Source organism: Crassostrea angulata, chromosome 3, assembly GCF_025612915.1.
Source record: "Crassostrea angulata isolate pt1a10 chromosome 3, ASM2561291v2, whole genome shotgun sequence".
NCBI lineage: Eukaryota > Metazoa > Mollusca > Bivalvia > Ostreida > Ostreidae > Magallana > Magallana angulata.
This window is the reverse complement of record NC_069113.1, coordinates 44,097,795-44,122,044: the sequence shown is the minus strand read 5'-3', so window position 1 is coordinate 44,122,044 and position 24,250 is coordinate 44,097,795. Positions and strand designations below refer to the sequence as shown.

The window sequence follows — 24,250 nt, the reverse complement described above, 5'->3', positions numbered from 1 at the left end:
GAAAAGCAATACATAATCTGGTATTTTAATTCTAAACAAGAAAGCAAAAACAAACCTTCGGGACAAATGCTTACGGACATCTTTGTGACCAAAATTAGTCCACCCTAAACCAGTACGTGTAAGCAGGCCGCGGGTTTAGACCAGGTATGTGTTCTCTTTGCTTTACATCTATCTTGTAAGTGATTACTAGTATTATATACTTTTGTTGTCTTCTTGTTTCCTATCATATCGCGGGTTCTATAGTATCGCGGTATTTCTGTTTATTAATATTTATAGTAGCACGTGCTAAAATTAAGAGTTGACGTCGGGATATTTTTAGACATAGTAAACAGAGGCACGCTGGATATCACTGAAGTACTTACAATAACATTAGTTTCTGGAAATATTTTCGTATTGATAGATTTTTGACAAAATGATTTAGCTACCGCGATATCATAGGACCGGCTCATATAACTTTAATATTTAGAGTTAATACCTGTTTATTTAAGAAACAAAACTGTTGAAGGTAATTTAACTACTGACAGATCATACTAAAATGTCCAGGTACATGTGTACCTGACCAAGTGCAATTTAAACTTTGGCTTTTAAGTGGATTCATATCGAAAAACTTTGGTCCATTGCACAGGTTAACGGGTTAACTATTATAAATGTGGTTTAATTTCGTTAGCGACTCAACTTTAAACCGTGATTTTCAAATCATGGGACTTTAGTTTAAACAATATTTATTGTTATTTTACAATAGCAGTTACATGTATTTGGCATAAAGTACGATAAGATTGGGAAACAAGCCAAAAGGCTTATACAAATCCCTCTCTTAGATAAGAAAAAATATGAGAGGTGCAAATTACATGTATGTATGATTAAATAAAGAACCAGAAAGCTTATATAAAAGAGAAGATAAAGACATCCAATATATGTATCAATCAAGACTAGACATGTTGACATATGCATGAGTTTGAGAGTTGGAATTACAAGTGCATCTATTTTTAAACTAGTGAGCTAATCGACACACGAACGTATAACTTCTTGTTATACTATAAGAAAAACAATACAATTATGTTCAGAACAATTTGAAGTAAAACACCAAAGGAAATACATGTATGAAATACATCCCTGTATTAGATATCCTATATGCTTTTACATATTTAGAAAATATAATGTAGTAAAAAAAAGTGTCGAGGTTACTCTAGGTACTATCACCATGTAAAATGTATATTTTACATGTTGCGAACATTTTCTATAGTTAGCTTGTTGGTAAATTAACACTATTTACTCTTCTTAATTATCGTAAAATTCCTCCTGACTGTGATGTGAAAGAATGTAAATTAATGTTTATCAAACGTCTTAACTGTAACAAAGAAATAGGACATCAAAGTAATCAAGTGTAGCTTTAGGAAATATACTTATTATAGAAGGGCAGGATTGAAGGACAATGGTTTCAGCTAAGAAATGTGTGTTTGACACTAATAGAGTTAATGCAATTACATGTACATAACAATTAGCGGATTAACGCAGGCGAATAAATGGGCGTTTACCTGGACGATGGTCAGTTAGGATCAAGAAATATATTCTCTGATTGGATGATTTATACATGTCAATTATTTAGATGGTCACGCCAGTAAAATATTATTATATGTTTTAGAGATGATTGTAAGTTGGTTGAAGAAAGTAGAGCGTTAGAGTTGATACATGTAGTTAGAGGTTAAGAGTCAAGATACAAGTCGTCCGCCTAACCCGTTACGTTTTCCCTCACTGTCATACGTAGGTTAACATTAAGTTAGAACTATTAATAAGCGAGTTCCCCCTTTTTAATGTGTACGGAGTGGAGAGTAACTGTTTGTATAATTGTGTTATTAACTGAAATAAATGTGGAAAATACAGCGAGTGTTGAGCTAATTCCCTAGTAATCGTCCGGTACGGAAAATACCCCATATGGTTCAAACCCGGCGGTTATAGTACCCTGAAATCGTTTACTGTCGATGATAATTTTTTGAACCATATAAAAAATGTATTTATTATCATAATCGCTAAGATTGGGAGACCCAAAGAGTAATAGGTTGACATTTGTTGAATCTCGAAGTTTGTTAATTGTTTCATTACGTATTACATCATAATTTGGGCAATATAAAAAATAGTGGTCATTACTTTCAATTGAACCACATGTGCATAAGGGGGAGGGGCAGAGATATAAAGTTTCAGGGCGCTGCACTCTAATCTTAACTTGGAATGTAGAATTTGTCCTTTTCTGGATCCAAAATTATAATAATCGGGAATGTTTATATTGCTATGATTTAAATATTTTTTTGAAATTGTTTAATTAAGGGTTGTTTTGTATTTCATTAGGTAGTGTATTCCAGAGCCTTATTGTACTTGGAAAGAATGACTCATAATATAGCTTTGTTCGTGCGAAAATTTCTCGTATGGAATTATTACTTCTGGTATTATGTGTTCCATCTTTAGAAGTTTGTGTTTCTAAAATATTTGAAAGATATTCTGGAGTTTTGCCATGGAACATTATAAAGAACTGAACGAGTCGATGAAAATAACATATAGTTATATACATTGTTAATTCATATTACAGAACATAATGAAGCGCTGCTTTTTAGTTCAGAATAGCACTTTGTTGTATAGGTTCGTAACAAAAATTGCTTTAATTAGAAAGAGTTATCTTTCTTTATCATAGACTATTAAAGGTTTTACATACAGTATATGATAAATTGCCACAGTTTCTTATTTATCAGAAAGGTTTTCTGTTTTTAAATTTGAATAAGATAATAGTCCATGTAAATGGATCCAAATGTTTTAGAAATGCTAAAAATGTAAACCAGTCGAGAGAGCATTTTGTTATAACACAAAAAGGGGATCAAATGAATGATTTTCCAGTAATTGGTATGTTCTCAATATAGGGATATATTGTCTGGAATAAAATGTTATATTGTTACATTGTATTTTTTTTTATTTTGTTGTCCCATATCTGCTCTCTCAGATAAGAAAACCCTTATTCAATTTTAAGCATTTAAAATGTTATAAGTTTCAAACGACAATAACTAAATTTAGAGTTTGCAATTGTCTTGATCACATTTTTCCCAATTATAATTCATTCACCTTTGTTATCGAGGTATAACCAGAGAGAGAGAGAGAGAGAGAGAGAGAGAGAGAGAGAGAGAGAGAGAGAGAGAGAGAGAGAGAGAGAGAGAGAGAGAGCAATATTTCATCCAAAATTCTCTGGCATAAAACATCAAACACGTACTGTTCATGTACTGAACAAGTACATAAAATTTACTAATATTTTTAAAAAAATTAATCCATTGGGGGAAGGGGTTCACATGTAGATATTGCCTTATTAAGATTTTGATAAATATGATTCGCTTCTTGCATTTTTTAAAAAAAAAGTTGTCTTTACTTTTTTCCCCTTGCAAAAGTTTGGGTTCAGATCGTTTTGTTCAAATTTTCTTTATTTTTATAATTAAATATTAAATAAATGTCGCTTTCCAACATAAATTGGGGCCTCCCTTTGTTGCGACATTCCTCAATTATTGTGAGTTAACAAAATCAAAGTGAGATTATTTTCGACAGAAGTTATCTCTCTTATCAGAGGGATATTACACCTTAAATGAAATAATTCGACAGCATGAATGTTGATTTATTGTAAACAATTATGATCATGTTACATATATTTTCGTCGTAAGCATAGAATTGGCGTGAAAATAGTCTGAGAAGGAAATTTACGCTCATTCCGTTCTGTTCCGTTGAATACCAATATCCACACGGGTAATGGTATTTTGCGGAACGGAACGGAAAATCTTAAAAATAAGTACTGCTGACATTGTAATATGCACGGCCTATTGGCCTCATGTTGTTGTAACAGATGATATTGTTTTAAATAGAAAGAAAACTACTGATGCGATGTCATTTTAGCAATAAACAATGCATTTAAGTTATTAGTATGATAAAATTCAATAACAGATGTGTAGAAATTTTTTTTTTGGTTATTTGTTTTATTGAACTGAACTGTATTTGTATGTTTATTACAAGAAAGTAAGATCATGGATTCGAATGTGTTGGCATTCACAGGTAAATGGTTAGAAATTTTTAATTTAACGTTTAAACTTACATTAGCCCATGTGAGAGAGAGAGAGAGAGAGAGAGAGAGAGAGAGAGAGAGAGAGGGGGGAGAGAGAGAGAGAGAGAATATTTATTAATCAAATACGTATCCTGTAGTTGTTAAGTAACATTAGCTTAAGTTATACATTTAAATTTCCGTTAAGGAAGTCATCGGATATAAAAAGGACTCGCTAAAGCGTTGATGACGTTCAGTTCATCTTTAAAATGACCACCTACGAAATCAAGGTCAAGACAGGAGACAGATTTGGTGCCGGCACGGACGCTAATGTAGAGATAGTCCTCCTTGATGGCTCTGGAAAACAAACCAAACCTGCCAATTTGGACAACTGGTTTCGAAACGATTTTGAGCGCAACCAGTTGGATGTATTTAAAATCAAAGATGACACCGACATACCCGAAGTGACAGAGATCAAATTAAAAAGAGACCAGGCAGGACTGTTCAGCGATTGGTTTGTTGACAAGATAGAAGTACTGAACCAAAAGAGTGGAGTCACATCAGTTTTTCCAATTCTACGATGGATTCGTCCCGATGTTGACCTGTACTTTGGGAAATATGATACCTTTCTGCCACAGTATGACCCAAGACCAGAGCAGAGGAATGCTGAACTTCAAGAGAAACAGAAGCTTTATGAATACGAGGAAAAGTTCTCAGGCCTACCCGTGCAGGTAATATTGACGTTATAGCTACCTAAAAACTTGTGTTTTAATTGAAACAATAAACACCTAAGTTAATTAATCATAGGTTATATTCTATGCCCTCTACTCCAATTAGGTGAAGATTGTACCGGAAGATGAGAATTTCTCGACTGATGCAAAAGTAAGCTTAAACTTGTATTTTGTTCTCTAAAATCAAACCAAATATTTTGAAAACGAATTTGGCAGGAACATCTTTTAAACTTTGTTAAGTTTTTGTACCACATGAAACATAAGATACTTTTAAAGTAAAACACAAATTTGGCCGCAAAGTTATTAAATATAAGAAAGTATTGGTATTTTAGTAAATATAAATAACTGTTTTTAGTAATAAGGAAATTGCAATTTGGTTTAAATAAAAAAATAGATATTAATTATTAGAATTTGGAAACAGACTGGTCCTGTTGACTTTAAATCCTCGTAACTACATGTTGTATCTGTTTAAATTTATTTTTGTTTTGAAGAAAATGTGGCCGTTCTTTTTAGGCCTGTGTCAATTTTATTCTTTTAAATACTTGAACGCTTGTGCATATAGCCAGATATGAAAATCGCATCTTTACGTCGGGTAACATTCATAACTATATGGTTTAGAAAGCACGATACTTAAGCAACCATTGAAAGAATTATGTATACTTAAAATGGGAGTATTTTAATTAAAATCATACCATATGGTATTTGTATCTAGTTGGATATTGCAAAGAGGAAATACTGTCTACTTGCCGGGAAAGCCGTGGAACTGATATTTGGAAGTGGATCATGGAAAACTTTAGAAAATTTGAAGGGTGTCTATTCAAAAATATTCGAATACCCAAAGGTAAAAGTCCAAAATCATAAGAATTTGTTTTCCGGATTGTATTTTTAATATATCAAAAATAGTAAAAGAAGGAACCAAAGTTAGATCATTATTGATGATTCCATTGGTCATTCTTTATGACAACTGAGGACAGATATACATGTAACTACTGAATTTTTCAACTATTTATCGAGCAGGGTATGAACGATTGGAAGAGTGATGAAAGTTTTGGTTGGCAACGAATTAACAGCGTCAATCCAAATCTGATCTGTCTCTGCACAGAAATCCCTGACAAGTAAGATACTCAATACAAGAAACTATAGGTTAACGCTCGCAAATTTTACTTTGGTGTTAGTTTTTGTACTTTTGTACTGTTAGATCAGAACACAATAGTTTATGTGTTAACAGAATTTGAATCGTTATCTTTCTTTTAACTAACGTTTAACTTTTCAAAAGAAAGTAAAAATCAAATAAAAATCAATATGAGTGACCAGGAAGAACCAATCATCCAAAAAGCGTTTGAAAAGATATTTCAGACCAATCACAAGTAAGATACAAGTTATAAATGGTATTGACATAATTAACAGACTCGGAGTGACAGATGAAGAATTAAAGCCGTTTCTGGAGGGAATGACAATATCCGAAGCCATCTCAAGGAAACGGTTGTTTATCATTGATCTAGAGACTCTGGAGGGAATAACATGTGTGGAGGGACATGTTGTAAGTCGAAATAATTTAACTAAGTTAAGGCAGCATGATTTTAAGGTGTATTGCTTCAGAAATCCGGTGTGCCGCCGTCAAAAATATTATTATAGAGTCTGACATGCTTTAAGAAACAACTGTCAATCATGCTGTTTTTTCTTTCACTTTAATACATGTAATATTAATATTAAAAGTTAACGTAAACAAATGGAATTTTTTATTGAGTTAATACAATTTATTGTAGTGAAATACAAGTTTTTTTTGGGATCATTTTGTAAGCTTATGTGCTTGACCATTATCTTTTAGATGGAGGAAAAAAAATCTATATAAGCATCTAAATACATACCTAGTATTTTATTTTGTTCTTTCCTACAGTGTCCTGTCCCGATTGCTCTGTTCTTTGTTAACGGTAAAGGACAACTTATGCCAGTAGCAATTCAACTGTTCCAGCAGAAAGCTCCCGACAATCCGGTAAGTTTTACATTGTTTTTATAATGTGATGATATAACTATCAATAGGATAAATTGAGAATAAAAATGCGATTTCTTTCAAATATTGCCCCATAAGGCAATTCTAAATGCTGGAATGTCAATACTTTAGTGACATTTTCATTGCATATGCAGATATTTTTTAAAGTACATACGTTCATATGTGCATATCATATTGTTGATTAATTCTACGTTTTCATCTTTTAGTTATACAAAAATGCCATTATTTCAGGTTTTTCTCCCCAGTGATCCACCCAATACATGGCTGATAGCAAAAATGTGGTACAACGTGGCTGACTCCAACTATCATCAAGCTATAACCCACTTAGGTAAAAAAATAATGTGCATTGGTAGAAAACACATCATCAAATTGTTAAAACTCCTCACAACAAAAACAAAAATTGTAACATTTACTTCTAAAAACGTACACAAGAATATAGACTCTATGGCAAATTGATGCTACATGTATAGATGATCATGCCTCACAATATGAGTTATCATTTCTTGGAAATGGTTTCAAAACATAGAAAAGCTCAGAAATATTATTCATCACATGTGATATCATTTTAATTTTGTTTGACCTTACATTATAGACATTTTATGATTGTACATGTACGTTAAGTAAGATGTCAATGTTTTCGAAATATTTTAACCTCTTATAGATTACATACGTAACCAGTCATTATATATCGATTTTTTTTGCTGCAGCTGTACATGTATCATATATCTTATTTTTGTCTTTGTCATTGTCTTTTTGATTAAAGGGTATACTCACTTACTTATGGAAGGAATCTGTGTAGCGGCCAATAGATGTCTTTCTCCTTCCCATCCAATGTTCAAACTGTTGGCTCCTCATTTCCTTTACATCATTGCCATTAATGAGTGAGTTTTTATTAGTGATGTATTATAACTGTTAGTTTTAGAACATGTACTGATATACATGCACTCAGTTCAGAATTTATAATGTAGCATTTTCAATAAATAAATAAAGTAATATCAGTGGGCAATGGTTCTGTACACAAGGTTGATTTTAACCTCAGTATACATTTATATATGTTTGCCAGTCTCGTTAACTTTGTATTTCGAACCCTGTTATATTCGTCCAACACAAAAGGTGTTAACAAATAAGTACTTGAATTTTCAATCAACTCAATTTTAAGTTTAAATTCTACCAGTGTTGTTACCTGATTTTGAATTCGAACAATGTCAGTGACTCAGAGTGTGAATAAGACAAAAATAAATCAACTACTAAAATGTCATGCAGTTTTTGCATCAATCTGTTGTATTGTCAAACGAAGCTTTAACAACACATACATTGAAGAACTGATAGTACAAACTACAACCCTCTGGATATACGTTGTCTGCACTTCTTAATGTTGATAATATATATTTGATATTAAGTTACATGTGTATTTGATTTTAAATTCCGGCGTCGGTGTAGGCGTCTGGACCTGGTTAAGGTTTTTGTTGCAGGTCCTGTATCTAAGTTACTAGTGGTCCTAGCTTCACCAAACATGCATGGACTGTGCGTCTTATGATACTGATGCACTTAACAGGCTCAACTGCTGAATATGATAATCTTATATATAATACGATAGTGGATAGTATGATATTGTATTTTTTGACTTTATAAAATGAACCTGTATACAATGTAATATGATATTGTATCATCATTATGTGATGTATTTTGTGATCAAATTCAATAATTTATAACACAATAAAATTTCGTGTCATATTTTATATATAGGATCTCTCATGGTTTGCGATGGCATATGATTTTTATCCAACAAGTTGTGTGTGTTCTATACCCGGGCCTTGGCGAGGGGATAGAACACACACACACACACACACACAGAGTTGGATAAAAATCATATACCATCGTAAACCATGAGAGATTCTTTTTATCACGTTTCACCATGTCTTTTATTAAACCTCAATCCTTTCATTGTGAGCCTCACAACACATTTGCTGCAAGACGTCAACAACTTTACGCATAGAAAAAAGTTCCTTGAAGATTAACAAGGGAACATTTCATTTTCGAACATATTTTTATCAATTCATGAAAAAAATTAAAACAGCATTAAATGCTAAAATTTACAGCTCCACACTTCAACAAAATTCTTTTTTTTAATTTTTCATTCTTCGTGAATCAACAGCCTAAACCTACGTAATGTTTAATTATGACGTCACCTGGCGTAAGAACACACAGTGGATAATAAAAAAATTATCCCATGAGTGATATCTACCGTATATTGAGATTAACATGTGATAAAATGATATCAAAGGATGCAATATCATATTTTATATTACTGAATTGATTGATATTGTATCTTACAATACCGTATGAAATTAACATTATTATCAAACAATTTTTAACCTATGATATACGATATAGTGTCAAACCACACTAGGGTATCCATGAATATCCTAGATTATTAACTATGATTTTAATATAATACGATAATGGTGATCTCATAAAGTTGATGCTTCATTTAGGTGATTCCTCGTCTCGGTGAGATTTGTAATGTTCATTCTGTTATTCGATGAATACAACCTTTGGTATAATAATAAAATATATGTTTTTAGCTCACCGAGACGAAGTCAAGGGGAGCTTATGCTATACCCTCGGCGTCGGCGTCGGCGTCCGGACCTGGTTAAAGTTTTTGTTGCAGGTCCTGTATCTAAGCTATTACTTGTCCTATCTTCACCAAACTTGCATGGATGATGCATCTGGACCTTCTTATGGACTTGAAAGACTTGGATGCTGAATCTGGGTTCTAAATTTCAGATGCTGGAGGAGGTTAAGGTTGTTGGACCAGGTTAAAGTTTTTGTTGCAGGTGCCCTTTGATAGCAATATCTTAGTTACTGCTGGTCCTTACTTCACCAAACTTGCATGGATGGTGTGTCTTATGATACTGATGCACAAAACAGGCTTGAGTGCTGAATCTGAGCTATAGGTTTCGGATGCTGGAGGAGGTTAAGGTTTTTGGAGCAGGTTAAAGTTTTGTTGCAGGTGCCAATTGATAGCAATATCTTAGTTACTACTGGTCCTAACTTCACCAAACTTGTATGGATGATGCATCTTATGATACTGATGCACCTGACAAGCTTGAATGCTGAATCTGAGCCATAGGTTTCGGATGCTGGAAGAGGTTAAGGTTTTTAGAGCTGGTTAAAGTATTTGTTGCAGGTGCCCTCTGATGATTATATCTTAGTTACTACTGGTCCTAACTTCACCAAACTTGTATGGATGATGCGTCTTATGATACTGATGCACCTGACAAGCTTGAATGCTGAATCTGAGCCATAGGCTTCGGATGCTGAATCTGAGCCATATGTTGTGGATGCTGGAGGAAGTTAAGGTTTTAATTGCTAGTGCCCTCTGATGATGATATCTTAGTTATTACTGGTCCAAACTTCACCAAACTTGCATGGATGGTGCGTCTTATGATACTGATGCACCTGACAGGCTTGAATGCTGAATCTGAGCCATAGGCTTCGGATGCTGGAGGAGGTTAAGGTTTTAAGAGCTTGTTAAATAAAGTTTTCGAAACAGGTGCCCTCTGATGATGATATCTTAGTTATTACTTGTCCTTACTTCACCAGACTTCAATGGATGGTGCGTCTTATGATACTGATGCACCTGACAGGCTTGAATGCTGAGTCTGAGCCATAGGTTTCGGATGCTGGATAAAGTTAAGTTTTTTGGAACAGGTCACATGTTTAAAAGATGATAGTACTATTTCAAACTTGCATAGTTGATTTAACTGTAAAATGAATGAATCGCAGAGGTAGCTTCAGATGCAGAGCTTGATCTCCATTATCAAGGATGATAAAAAATAAATCTTAGTTATTACAGGTCCTAACTTCACCAAACTTGAATGGATGGTGTGTCTTTTGATACAGATGCACCTGACAGGCATGGATGCTGAATCTGAGCCATATGTTGTTGATGCTGGAGGAAGTTAAGGTTTTAATTGCTAGTGCCCTCTGATGATGATATCTTAGTTATTACTGGTCCAAACTTCACCAAACTTGCATGGATGGTGCGTCTTATGATACTGATGCACCTGACAGGCTTGAATGCTGAATCTGAGCCATAGGCTTCGGATGCTGGAGGAGGTTAAGGTTTTAAGAGCTTGTTAAATAAAGTTTTTGAAACAGGTGCCCTCTGATGATGATATCTTAGTTATTACTTGGCCTTACTTCACCAGACTTCAATGGATGGTGCGTCTTATGATACTGATGCACCTGACAGGCTTGAATGCTGAGTCTGAGCCATAGGTTTCGGATGCTGGATAAAGTTAAGTTTTTTGGAACAGGTCACATGTTTAAAAGATGATAGTACTATTTCAAACTTGCATAGTTGATTTAACTGTAATATGAATGAATCGCAGAGGTAGCTTCAGATGCAGAGCTTGATCTCCATTATCAAGGATGATAAAAAATTAATCTTAGTTATTACAGGTCCTAACTTCACCAAACTTGACAGGCATGGATGCTGAATCTGAGCCATATGTTGTGGATGCTGGAGGAAGTTAAGGTTTTAATTGCTAGTGCCCTCTGATGATGATATCTTAGTTATTACTGGTCCAAACTTCACCAAACTTGCATGGATGGTGCGTCTTATGATACCAATGCACCTGATGGGCTTGAATGCTGAATCTGAGCCATAGGTTTCGGATGCTGGATGAGGTTTAGTTTTTTGGAACAGGTCACATGTTTTATAGATGATAGCTTGCATTGTTGATTTAACTTTATTATAAATTAAACGCAGAGGTTGCTTCAGATGCAGAGCCTGATCTCCATTATCAAGGATGCTAAAGAAAAACCTGATCGATAGATAGATGTGTTTGTTGATAAATGATATAACATGATTCCTATGATAAAGTATTGTATGATATGAAACAATATTGTTTGATATGATACAATATGATATCATGTGTTATATTATAAAAAGTCATCGATACGATATGATATTGTATCAATTTTTTTGATATTTTATGATATGATATTGTGATGTATAGTATTGTATATTATGATACAATATTGTATAGTATTTTATATTGTTATACTTTCATGTTAAATACTGAAATCTGATTGGTTAAGACGCAGTTAATAATATTTATTATTACCCTCAGCGTTAGCAACGCACTTGGCAACGGGTAACATTAAAAAATGTTACATGCGCGAAAATTATGCGCGTACGGTTTGCTGTAGAATTCACGTTATTCCTATATAAAAGCAGTAAAATTTTCTTAAAAATTTTAAAAAAGACATTCAGTATAACAAAATAAAAAGTGCCTGTTTGGGAGGGTAACAGTTGAAATTGACACCCCTCGAAAACCATTGTCAACCTCCGCTTCGCGTCGGTTGACAATGGTTTTCTCGGGGTGTCAATTTCAACTGTTACCCTCCCAAACAGGCACTATTTATATAATATTCTACTTTATCACATTATATTGTATCATTTTATAAGATACAATGTTGGAATATAATTATATTGTATTTTATGATAAAATATCATATTATGTATCAAATATGTTTCAGTGTCATACAATACAATATCATACTATATTATACAAAATAATATCATGTTTCAATGTTATGATGTATTATGTAATATAATATTGTAATATAATACTATATTGTATTATATTTTATGATATTGTATTATGTGATCAAATACAATAAGCTATAACACAATACAATGTCATATCATATGTTACATTATCATATCTCATTATTGTTTATTACAGTATTTAATTGTATTATATAATATATATTATAAATATGACATGATGCAATATTTAATTTTATATCATTGTATTGATTAACATATGAACATATGATTATCATAAAAAAATTTATCAGATGATATACGATATTTTGTCAAAACAGAATCCATGAATATCCAAGATCATAAAGTATGATTTTCATATAAAATGATAAAGGGTGATGATCCGTCTCGGTGAGCTTAGTAATCTATGATTACCTATATTTGTAAATTGAATTCATTTAAAAACATTTACATCAACGAAATGTTTATCAGCGTAAGTATGATACCAGGTCGTAATTCGGTTTGAAGTCGCGAGAAATACTGAAGGGAGTATTCATACGCACCAGATTTGGTGACAAAGTCTTTTGTGTTAAGCGTAAATATCACTCAAATCAATCAAATCGTGCAGTTTGAAAGGGAAAAACGATGTGAATGTAAATACATACGCCTACCTGTACATATGTAGATGTAGTAAAGTAAAAATTATAATATCTGAAATCTAAGTGGTATTTGTAAGATATATGTATCATGATTGAAATAATGAGCGTTCCAAATCTTGTTTGTGCAGTCGTGCGCTCAACTTTTTGGTTTCACCCGGGGGATGGATTGATAAAACAATGGCGGTCGGAAGTGTAGGTGTACTGGAACTAGCAAAAGAGGGGCAAGTACTATTTTTTACATTCATTTTGGTACCTGTATCAAAATTTTAAAAAAGAGCGATGATTTCATTTTTAATAGCTAATAAGATTCTGAAACGGTTACATTAAATAGTTCGCCACTTCGTTATATTGTTGGAAGAACAAAGTTTACAACTTATTACATTGAAACAGTTCTTAATGAAAATATTGAATTAATATTTTTAATCATATATATACTCCATGTAAATACATTAAACTCATGTTTAAATGTTGATTGTTTTACAGTGCTCGCACCTGGCGAATGGGTTTAGAAGGAAGTTATCCAGAATTTCTGAAAAGCAGAGGGGTTTGATTCTTTATTCATGAATCTTAGTAATGCGACAAAGGTTGAAATATTTTAACATTATGTATTCACCTTGTTGTCTTGTTTATATTTCGACAGCTATATTGCAAGGATGGATCCATTCTTCCCACGTTTTACCAGCGAGATGACACTTTAGCATTATATGAAGCCATCTTTGGTTATGTAAGCAAATACGTCAATCTTTACTATGGTAAGTATTAAAATTAATACTTCAATTCAATTCATGTTATAACGCATTTGAACGAAACAACCGCACATTTTTTTTAAATCTTATAAGCAAAACAATAACTTGAAACTAATATGCATAATACATAACAGATAAAATTAATAAGGTTTGATTACTTTAATTATGACTGCAACTCAAACTGTGTTGTTATTGCTTAAAAATACGTAAAACGAAAGTCCTAAATGTACTGGAACATTGTGCATTGTTTCTTTTCATTGTTAAATCTCACATTTTATTGGTAGATACGAGTGACAAAATTCTTAACGATGTTGAAATTCAGACATTTGGACAAGAACTGACAAAGTCCAAATCGGAAGGGGGATGTGGGTTTGAAGTAAGTTTCGATTATGTAAATGAAGCACTTAGTTTTTGAAAATAACGATTTTTATCAGTTCGATCATTAATTTCCAATTTGATACAGGGTGTCCCTTTTGAGAACGGCAAGTTCAGTTCAGTGAATCAGCTCACTGCCGTCTTCACGAGTGTAATATTCTCAAGCAGTGTTGTACATGCGGCGGCCAACTTTCCTCAGTACGATGCTTATGGATTCCCGCCAAGCTATCCCACAAAAATCAAAGGAGTGCCGCCAAAAAATAAAGTGAGCAAGTTTATACTTGACAATTAGAAATAATTTGACGTATTTTATTTCACCGTCGGTATAAATATGGCCATTTTATTTCATATTCAAGCATTTTTATATTGTAATAAGATTTTAGATTTCTTTTGGTGTTTTTCTTTAAGTAAACTTGATTGTTCTTGTAGAACTCACTGGATGAGGAAAACCTTGTGCAGTTGTTGATTGATAAGTCCACCACTCTTGATACCATGGTCATTACTAGAATTCTCAGTGAAAGAAGTACTAATGCGTTAGGAGACTTTGAAGTTAACTACACGTATGATCCAGCCGCTGTTCAGATTGTAGAAGAGTAAGACATCCGAGATTTATAATCGTTTTGTATTGCTTTGGCTTAAAAACACACTGATTTTCTATATTTTTGTATTCCAGAAAGTTTTCTGTAAATGTGAATAACTTTGAAAAATCATTATTCCAACTTGTATTAATAGTATCATACGCTTTTTCTTCTCACACAGAATGATTCAATATGATAAGATGATGTATACTCAGGTTAAGTTTTGGATCAATAAAGAAAAAAGTGTAATTCAATATCTAAAGTCGAAAAAATATTTTGAACACAAACAGCATTGTTATAAATAAAGTGTGATTAACACGGACTGTCTAGTGCACAGTAAATAAGGATGATCTATATTAACCACAAATCAAAAAGTTGTAAATAAATTTCGAAAACTGTAAATAAAAAAGTTAGCTCTTGTGTCAATTTGTAATCATTATGGTAAATGAATTTCTTTAAACAATAGTTTACTACATGTAGATAATAATCATAACAGCAAATAATAAAACTAGATGGAAAGTAATGCTTCTCTCTGATTCGTTTTCTTTGTTTGTGACATATTCGGAGTTAAAAGGAAAATGTCGCATATGATATGATTTTAATGTTTGATTAGGTATTTTTATTTTAAATGAGGTATCCATAACAACAAATAAATTAATACAAATCAAAGTCAAGTAGAAGAAAACTCAAGATCTTTTAATCATCGTTTATTCTTAAATTAAACTATTACACTACCGGGAATAAAACCTTGTAACCATACAATGGGGGTACTGTTATTCACTTTCAGATAATTAGGCCAATGACCTACTTTTATTGCTAGTGACCTCTAAAGCATCAAAACGTACCATCACCAATTTTCTTTATTTTAAAATTGTTACAGATAATGAAACTTTTTAAGACAGTTTACTTATTTCGTATATACATGTATTACAATAAAAAAAATTAAAAATCAAAATTATATAAAGATCGATTTATTTTATCCGAAATCACTTCGTAAACACATTGCGATGAATAATAATTTAAAATGTTTTATTGTGCGTGTTTAAAACCATGTTTGACCTTATATATTGAACTTAAGTAGAAAAATAACCTCAATCCGTGACTAAACGTTATCCTAAACGTTGAATGTTCCAATATTTACGTATTTCTTACTTAAAATATTAAGCATAATTGAACTCGTAATTAACTGCAATTTGCTTATTAATTAAATACATGCATTGATCGTGGTAACAATATTTAAATCTTGTTTAAATGTTTTGTTTGTTTTTAGGTTTAGGAAGGAATTGAAGGATATCAGTTTAAAAATCCATCAAAGGAACGAGAAGCTGGAACGAAAATACGAATACCTTTTGCCGGAAGAAATCCCGAATTCCATCAGCATCTAACATGGGAAGACGGAAAAAACTGTAGAGCCGCAGCTAAAACCGAAACAATATCAACATTATGTTTAATTGGAATGTTTTAACAACCATGTTGTTAAAAAGTACATCTACACATATATATATAAAACATTATGTGGGTTTTATTATTACTTAATGGTTCATTGTTATAACACTTGAAATGATTGACAAATATGCAACTATAAATATTTACGCTGTATAAATAGCAATTGTATAATAGCTAATGCGTTTGTTCATTCCATTATTACGGTAGCCGAGAAGGCTAGTGTGAAATTAAAAACATAGTGAGGGAAAACACTACTGGAGAAACATTAAAGCTTTATATACCTTAATATCTTATGAGTTTTACATAGACAGACAAGTTTCTGTTTTTTCATCAAGCCATGCACATAAGTTACAAACTCATGATCATGCAGGTATTAAAGAAAATTTCCGATTAGTTCCGACAGTAAATGCCCCTCTTTGAATATCCATCATTACGTGATGCCGCAAGCTTATCAGTGTATGTAAACAAGATTTTGATGTGAATGCATCCACATGTTAGTGATGTGCTTTTGCACTTGGAGACAAAAGGCGGGAAAACCCAGCGATATGTTTCTTGAGTCGAGCCTCTCCCCCTCCAAACTAACTACAGTACTTAACTTTTCTTCGTAGAGATTGCACGTATTGTAATGAAATTAAATATACAGATTTATCATCATAATATCTAGGTCAAGATTGATTTTGGGTATGATGAAGCAATTTTTGACCGAGTTATACCCCTTGGACTTTAAAAAATTCCAATTATTTGCAGTTTCCGTTCATTTTCTTCGCAGAAGTTTCAGATATTTGAAAGAAATTTAGTATACTGATTTATCATAATAATATCTAAGTCAAGGTTGATTTTGGGTATGATCAAGCAACTTTTGTTAGAGTTATGCCCCTTGGGCTTAGAAAAATTCCAATTATTTGCAGTTTCCGTTCATTTTCTTCGTGGATATTTCCAAGGTAGGGACATAAGTGTTTCACAAATATCTCTTGTTATTTATAGTTTCGCGTCAGAAAATATATCATTATCCTTATATTAAATTACGCTGATTCTCAATATATACCTATGAATAATCTGTCGCATTTGTTGCAGGTTTTTTCTTCTATGCAGCTCTTGATACCGACAAACTTTAGGTCTCAGATTGGTTTACTTTTATTGCTTTGTAAGCATCCACGGGAAAATGAATGTAATTTTAGACCTTTAGAACTACCCAAGTGTAGGGAATAGATATGCAACATGTAAACCCATAATGTACATGATGGTCATAAGAAACAAGGATTTTTAAAGCAATATATTCTGTATATAAATGTTTTCATCTGTTCTCTCTTCTGTCTACGAATGCGTCCAACTACAAATATGCCATGCAAGCTTTCGCGGTGACTTCTTTTTACATGCTACAAAAGTAATAATGATTAATTCAAACTGGAGCATTTACAAATAATCCGGACCGGAATGTGAAAAAACCCCGATTGAATTCAGAAAGTTTATTACTTTTGTAGCTTGAGGAAAAAGCACAAATACTTTCCTCTTTAAAACATTCATGAAATAAGGATTTTATATATATATATATATATATATATATATATATATATATATATATATATATATATATACACACACTTTCATCCATTGTGCTGGTTTTACTATTTTTAAAAACTGTTGTTTATATATTCTATTATATCCCAAAACTTTGGTGAACAGAGATAGGAGACTATTTCTTTGTACCAAAGTGAGACATGCATGCAATCTGCATTGTCGATTGTATACAGGAAATACTAGTAAGAAGTCATAAAAATCTGTTTGGAGGTGAAAAGATCAAAATCTCTAAAAAAAAACAAAAACAAAAAAAAAACATTTGATAAAATGTTTTTAAAAATCTTTACAATAAGTCAAAAATCTATTTTTCTATATTAAAGAAATGGTAGGTGGACGATATTTTCTTTGTTACAAATGATTTACAATGAATTAAGGATCTTGAAGCAGGATATTGATATATAGTTTTGTATAACCCACCACTTGTCAGTCAAATGGAAATCCTGATTAGTTATCGTGTACTTTTATCGCTCTTACGAAACGCATTTGTGTAAATATCACGAGCATGTAAAATGATGTCGGGAATTGTAAGAATCCACGGAAAAATGAATTATTCAACGTTAAGAACTATCCAAATGGGATGGTAGGGTGGGTGATACTTGGTATGCAGTGTGCAGTGTACACCCATAATGTAAATGATTGTCAGAAGTACACATGTAGGACACGGAACTAATGATTTTTCCTCTTTTATGAACACATTTTATAAATATTAACAAACATATTGTCCACAAATTTTACACCTGACATACAAGAGCATAAATCAAATATAACGTCGATATTTCCATCGTTGAGGGGATGGAGGGGGAAGGGATGGGGGTCGACTAAAAAGTATTATTAGTTAGAACGTAAAGATTACCTATTTAGGAAGCCCTTAGACTAAACACGATTCTTATGTTTATATTTCTCTGCTGTTTCTGATACTTTAACCTACTAATAAAATTCATCCATGCTTTTGTCACGCTACAGAATATTTTTATCGTTCTTTACTACAATGTCCTGTTGCGATTGCTGTGTTCTTTGTTGACGGTAAGGGAGAACTTACGCCAGTAGAAATCCAACTTTTTCAACAGAACGGTCCCGGTAATCCAGTAAGTTTATTGTTTTTGAGAATGGATGAGATAATCTAAATGCACATACCTTGATCATGCATATTAAGTGATAAGAAAAACAAGTACCTCATATGCAATATTTTGCCTGAAAATGACAAAGTCCAAAGCTGGTCTTTTTTAATATTTGGATAAATTATCAAAAATCAAAATTCAAGCAATATGCAAACCTTAAATATACGTACAATTTGTCTGCAGAATAAATCGGGTACTATATAGGCAGCCGCCAGCCAGTTCAATAACCGGATTATTTTCTAAACCCCAGTTGAAATATAACAAGTCCACCTAATTCTCACTCAAATATTAAGATGTAACTTACTTATGCTGGCATGGACCTTCTTTATATCAACAAATAGAATTTAGTTGCATATTGATATAAAGCAGTTTTATGTCAACACACTCTTTTTGCATGTAAACATAACTAAGTTGCATGTCAACATATTCATCTGGCACGTCATCTAAATAAGTTGCATGTCGACATACTCGACATACTTATCGTGCATGTCTACAAAAATTAGATGCATGTCGACATATTAATCTCGCATGTCTGCATTTACACTTAACGGCGTACGATTTTTACTTTTTCTTTTATGTTATTTTTTATAAGGCTCATTATGTCATAACTTCAGAAAAGCACAATTGCAACCCTCCCCAACTGTACAACTAAAAAACGTTTAAAAAACAAAAATTTTCCTTAAAATATCGAAATATTTTTATCTGTATTATGTTTATTGTGTTCAATTTTATAAATTATTTCGAAAAACTTGTGTGCATCGCATGGTTTGTTACAGGACGGACGACATCCAAAAGTAAGCTTTCAATACTTAAATGTAAATAACATGAAAGAAAAAGTAAAAAATTGTACGCCGTTAAGAATTTTGTACACATAATAATGCTATCCTCGAGGGCCTTTTCCGTATTTTTTTTTATGAATCCATAATACCAATATTCATTTGTAATGCTCCAAATATATAGCAAAATTTGGTGCATTTTAATATTTTGAGATGGTCCCCCTAAAATCCAGACGGTAGAATTTAATATATTTTACATATAAGGTAGAAAATGATATTACTAATCATAAATAACTATTTGAGAAAAAAAGCTACCCCCCCCCCCCCAAATCAGCATCCTAAAGCTAATTCATGCACCATAAGCACACATATAAAGGTCATCACGTGTTTTGAGTAAATCTATTTCATAATATTAAATAAAAAGTTCAATTTTACATAGCCAATTTGATTTGTAATTATGAAAAAAAATCTTAAAATCATGTTTATTCGTTATTAATAAAAAAAATTTCTACAAAGTTCCTTTCACTAGCAATTCCACCTAAAATTTAAAAATATGAAGAAAAAATAATATTTCTTTGTTTTTTAACAATAATTGTGCAAATATTTGTTGATGATATGTTAAAAATAACATTTTCATAAACATAATGATCAGAAATTAATTTTATTATAAAAGTGTAATAAACAATAGTTCAACACAAAGGGAGGTAATCCAAAGAGAAATATGAAACTTTTGGTTGAAAGGAAGGACAACTCAATTTAAGGAAAAGATCACTCTACCTTTTAGTCTGTTTCAAGGTTTGCCGTAGCAGTGGTCTAGATCAGTGTTATCTAAAATTATTTAAGAAATATTAATTACTTTACAATATTTAATAAACAGAAGTAATTTAGATAAGTTGCATATAAAAACTTATTCAATTCATTATTGGTTTGTTTCACTTACTTATTATGAATAAATTTCCTTCTGTTAAGTCTGATTTGAATTCTTGCTCTGTCAATTCATATAAATCTTCGTCTCTTTCACAATCGTCTTGCCAATACTGGACCTGTAATAATAATAAATTATTATCATCAATGTAGTACATTCTCTTGTAAAAACAAATTTTAAAAATACTCATTTATAATGATCAGAACAAAACACACAAATCAACACAGACAACACAACAAAAAACACTTAGAAAGAGGTTATTTTTTGGATGATTTTATATTGGTTATTATTTTGCTAAATTACTTTACTTAAGAAAAGAAATATTTAAATTATATAAATTTTTTACCATCATAATGACTGTTATTAATATAAAGTTTTTATGATGCATTAAACCTTAATACATTAAATGTGGTTTTCCTATATAATGCTTATTAGATTATAAGTAGTTTATAAACATGCAAATTTTGCACCATACCCTGCAACTTTTTACCATACCCTTTTTTAAACTTGTATTAGTTTTAGTTAAAATAAGTGTTCATTTGAAGTTTAACAGTAAATTACTTTAAATATTCCATTCTTGTACTCAATTATTTGTCCATTCCATTCTATGTTCTCTCCTTCCTCATTGGTCCACACATGGTAGAATAGTTTGGACACTAATTTTTGGGGATTGAAAGATTTTTCACCCTCTGATTTGTCCTGATTGACATGTTCAATGAGAAATTTCAAATTGTCTAAAAGTTTGTCTATACTAAACTGATGTCCCTTTTCACTGAATTTGGTGAAATTTTTAAGATTTTTATCAAGTGCGTACACGTTCTTATATAATGTAATTTGTTTTTTAATTTCACTCATTTTTTCTGATTTTTTCTTTATTTTCCCCACTTCCAGGTCCACTCTCTCCTTAGATGTCCACATACCATCATTGTGCAATGTATCAACGGCATCATCAATTTTTTTCTGTTGTTTTTCTTTCGTTTTCTTCACAAAGTCTTGTTTTTCTTTAATGATCTTTAAATGTTGTTGTAACAATTGTGTTTTCTTGGTCTTGTTAACAAAAATAATTTCCTTGGTTTTTTTTCTAACATCATTAATAACTTTTTCTTTCTCTTGCAATGATTTTCTTTTCAGCCATTCATCAGTTTTGTTATCATTAAATATAATAGTACTTTGAAGATTAAAAACATCGTAAGGTGGTACATCATTCATTTTCTTGTCCAACTGACCCATCAGTCTTTCAACAGAGATATTATTTGTAGGACAAGATCTACATTTTTCTATGGATTAAAAAACTTGCCTGATGGTTGTAAAAAAGAACTAAAAAGTTTTTCACATTTAACCTTTAAAAGAGAACAAAACTTCTTTATGATGGAACAGGTGATATCGTCATTAAAACTTTCATACAAAATGGCCTCCACATCAGAACATGGTAAGGATTGACCATAAAACAATGAAATTTCTCTCTTTAAAAGTAAATATGGATTTGTTGTACATGAATCTAAAAAATCTAACATTCTTCTATATACAGAACCCATTGTTACAGCATTTTCAACCTCATCTGTTTTTCTCCAGTAAGGCTCTGTAAAAGTTTTGCATAAAATACCCAGAGCTTTTAAAATACATAAAATAAAATTGTTTTGAAGGGCACATAAAATAAAATTCTGAACAACATTCAAAGTGCTTTTTGATGAAGACAGATAAAAAATAATATGCTTTCTTAAAAAATAAATACCTGCAGCATTGTAAAACACAACATTAAAACGATTCCCTCTTACATTCATGATCGGTATGTTTCTAATACCTTGGTCTTTAATAAAAATTGCTGCTAAAAGAGGGTCACCTGTTCCATCTTTAAAAAATAATTTTGACACACATCTAATAAGATAAAAAGTATAGGATTCTTTACAGAACAAGTTATGAAAATTGATATTAAAATCTTTTTCAAGTTTTAAAATTTCTTTAAGACATTCGTCTGAAAACTGTAAAAGTGGGTGAACAGAACACTTAAAAGAATAAAAATCTTTGTTACAATTAAAATCAGTACATTCATTCATTAAAACTTTGTTAACTTTTTCTTCAGTAAAACTTCTGTCTGTCATAAAACAAGTTACATTATTTAAAATTTCACTAGAATGTCCATCACTAATTTCATTCAGAATATCTGTTGTTGTAGAGACATACGTATCGGCCTTGCCATCACTGACTTCTCTTAAACCGGCAGTAAAAATATCGGAATCTGTAGAAAATTTTACACCATAAAAATGTCTGCCCTTCTTGGTTGTGGCATCACGCAACATGGTCATATTTTCACAATTTAATAACTTTTCTTTTAACTGATTTTGTCCTAAAACACCCATTTCTGTTGTTAAAACAGAATTTGTACTTTTACATGGAATATCTAAAATTTTAAAATTGACAAGAGATAAAACAGCATTAATAACAGGCTTAATATGATTAATTCCAACATTATGTGCCCTTAAAGTATAAATAACTTCTCTTAGTTTAAAATCATAAGGTTTTCCTCTTGTACTCTCTCTAAAATTCAAAACTTTCACACCCTCTTTCTCTTTCTCTTTCTCTCCAACCTCTTTCTCACAATAGAAAACATCTAACTCCTTCTCCAAATCTTTCAATACAGTTTTATAAGTATTACATTGAACACCTTTATCTAAAAATACATTTCCTTGGTTTTCAATCTTCTCCTCCTTCATTGTCTCCTTCCTCTGTTTCTTCTCATTAATATACACTTTTCTTCTTAAGTTTCTAATGATATCGTCCTTTCTTTTTATTTTCTCATTAAGTCTCTGTTTTTTGATAGCTCTCAGCTGTTCTTTTAATGAAATGATTTTCTTTTGTAGGTATGTGATTGTAATGTTTGACTCCGTTGTTGAATGCACTGTTGATGGCTTTATTTTCGAATTGGGGTATTCTTCAAAAGGAATTTTGAATTCTTTTTTTTCAAATTCTTTATATTCGGTTGTTTTTTTTCCTTTCAGTTTTCTTAATTTTGATAATCCTCTTTTGATCTTGATATACAGGGCTTTTTTATTCACTAATTTCTTGTTAATTTTCAGGATATGACATATGTCGTTGTGAATGTCATTAATATTTCCTCCTCTCTTCTCAAATATTTCAAATACCAACTTGTGTGTTAACATTTTAACAATATGATGAAACTATATTTACCAAGTATATGCTGGCTGTTTTGACAGAATTTTTGATGGAACACATGTTAGTGAGACAATAAGACAAGACACACACAGCACAAAACATAGACATAACACATACACATAACATATGAAGACACATGACATTATTCATTTTAATAGTACATGTACTTACCTTAATATAGTTGTACAACTGTTTAAATGTTCACATGCACATGAACATCAGAAAAAGTCCACAGGATAAACAAGGGTATCTGAAAATGGTGTTTATAAAGAAATCAAGATGAGTGCCAGAACTGTCACTACATATGTATTAAGACTCAATATTTTGACTATCAGACAATGACCACTTAACCAGCTTACATAAATTTACACAAGTAAAAGTGTCATTTCAAATGTTAATTAAAATTTACAGATATGACATTGATAAATAACTATTTACCGTAAATACTGTGATTAAATCCAACGATGTACTATATAGTGAACAAATTCAATATCAACAATCTGAAATAACAATTTG

The 24,250-nt window shown here is 31.7% G+C and overlaps 1 protein-coding gene and 1 long non-coding RNA gene across 3 annotated transcripts; one reads left to right on the top strand and one right to left on the bottom strand.

Annotated features, from left to right (window-relative positions):
- Nucleotides 1-16,339, top strand: LOC128177871 (allene oxide synthase-lipoxygenase protein-like). Of its 2 annotated transcripts, none has more exons than XM_052844769.1 (16): nucleotides 1-144; nucleotides 4,269-4,791; nucleotides 4,898-4,942; nucleotides 5,504-5,632; nucleotides 5,809-5,906; nucleotides 6,199-6,331; nucleotides 6,689-6,784; nucleotides 7,034-7,130; nucleotides 7,566-7,683; nucleotides 13,150-13,242; nucleotides 13,505-13,565; nucleotides 13,662-13,773; nucleotides 14,052-14,143; nucleotides 14,231-14,407; nucleotides 14,572-14,735; nucleotides 15,991-16,339. In XM_052844769.1, the coding sequence occupies exons 2-16, from the start codon at nucleotides 4,330-4,332 to the stop codon at nucleotides 16,103-16,105; spliced, it is 1,992 nt and encodes a 663-aa protein (XP_052700729.1). In that variant the 5' UTR covers nucleotides 1-144; nucleotides 4,269-4,329; the 3' UTR covers nucleotides 16,106-16,339. The 2 variants fall into 2 exon arrangements, with proteins under 2 accessions (XP_052700729.1, XP_052700730.1); XM_052844770.1 differs by having other exon boundaries at nucleotides 30-144; nucleotides 4,273-4,791.
- A 3,900-nt stretch (nucleotides 16,340-20,239) lies between these two features.
- LOC128178633 (uncharacterized) lies at nucleotides 20,240-24,250 on the bottom strand. Its single transcript, XR_008242983.1, has 4 exons — nucleotides 24,173-24,250; nucleotides 23,906-23,984; nucleotides 20,579-20,681; nucleotides 20,240-20,466 (listed from the first exon to the last, which is right to left on the bottom strand). It is a non-coding gene; the product is annotated as an uncharacterized LOC128178633 (long non-coding RNA).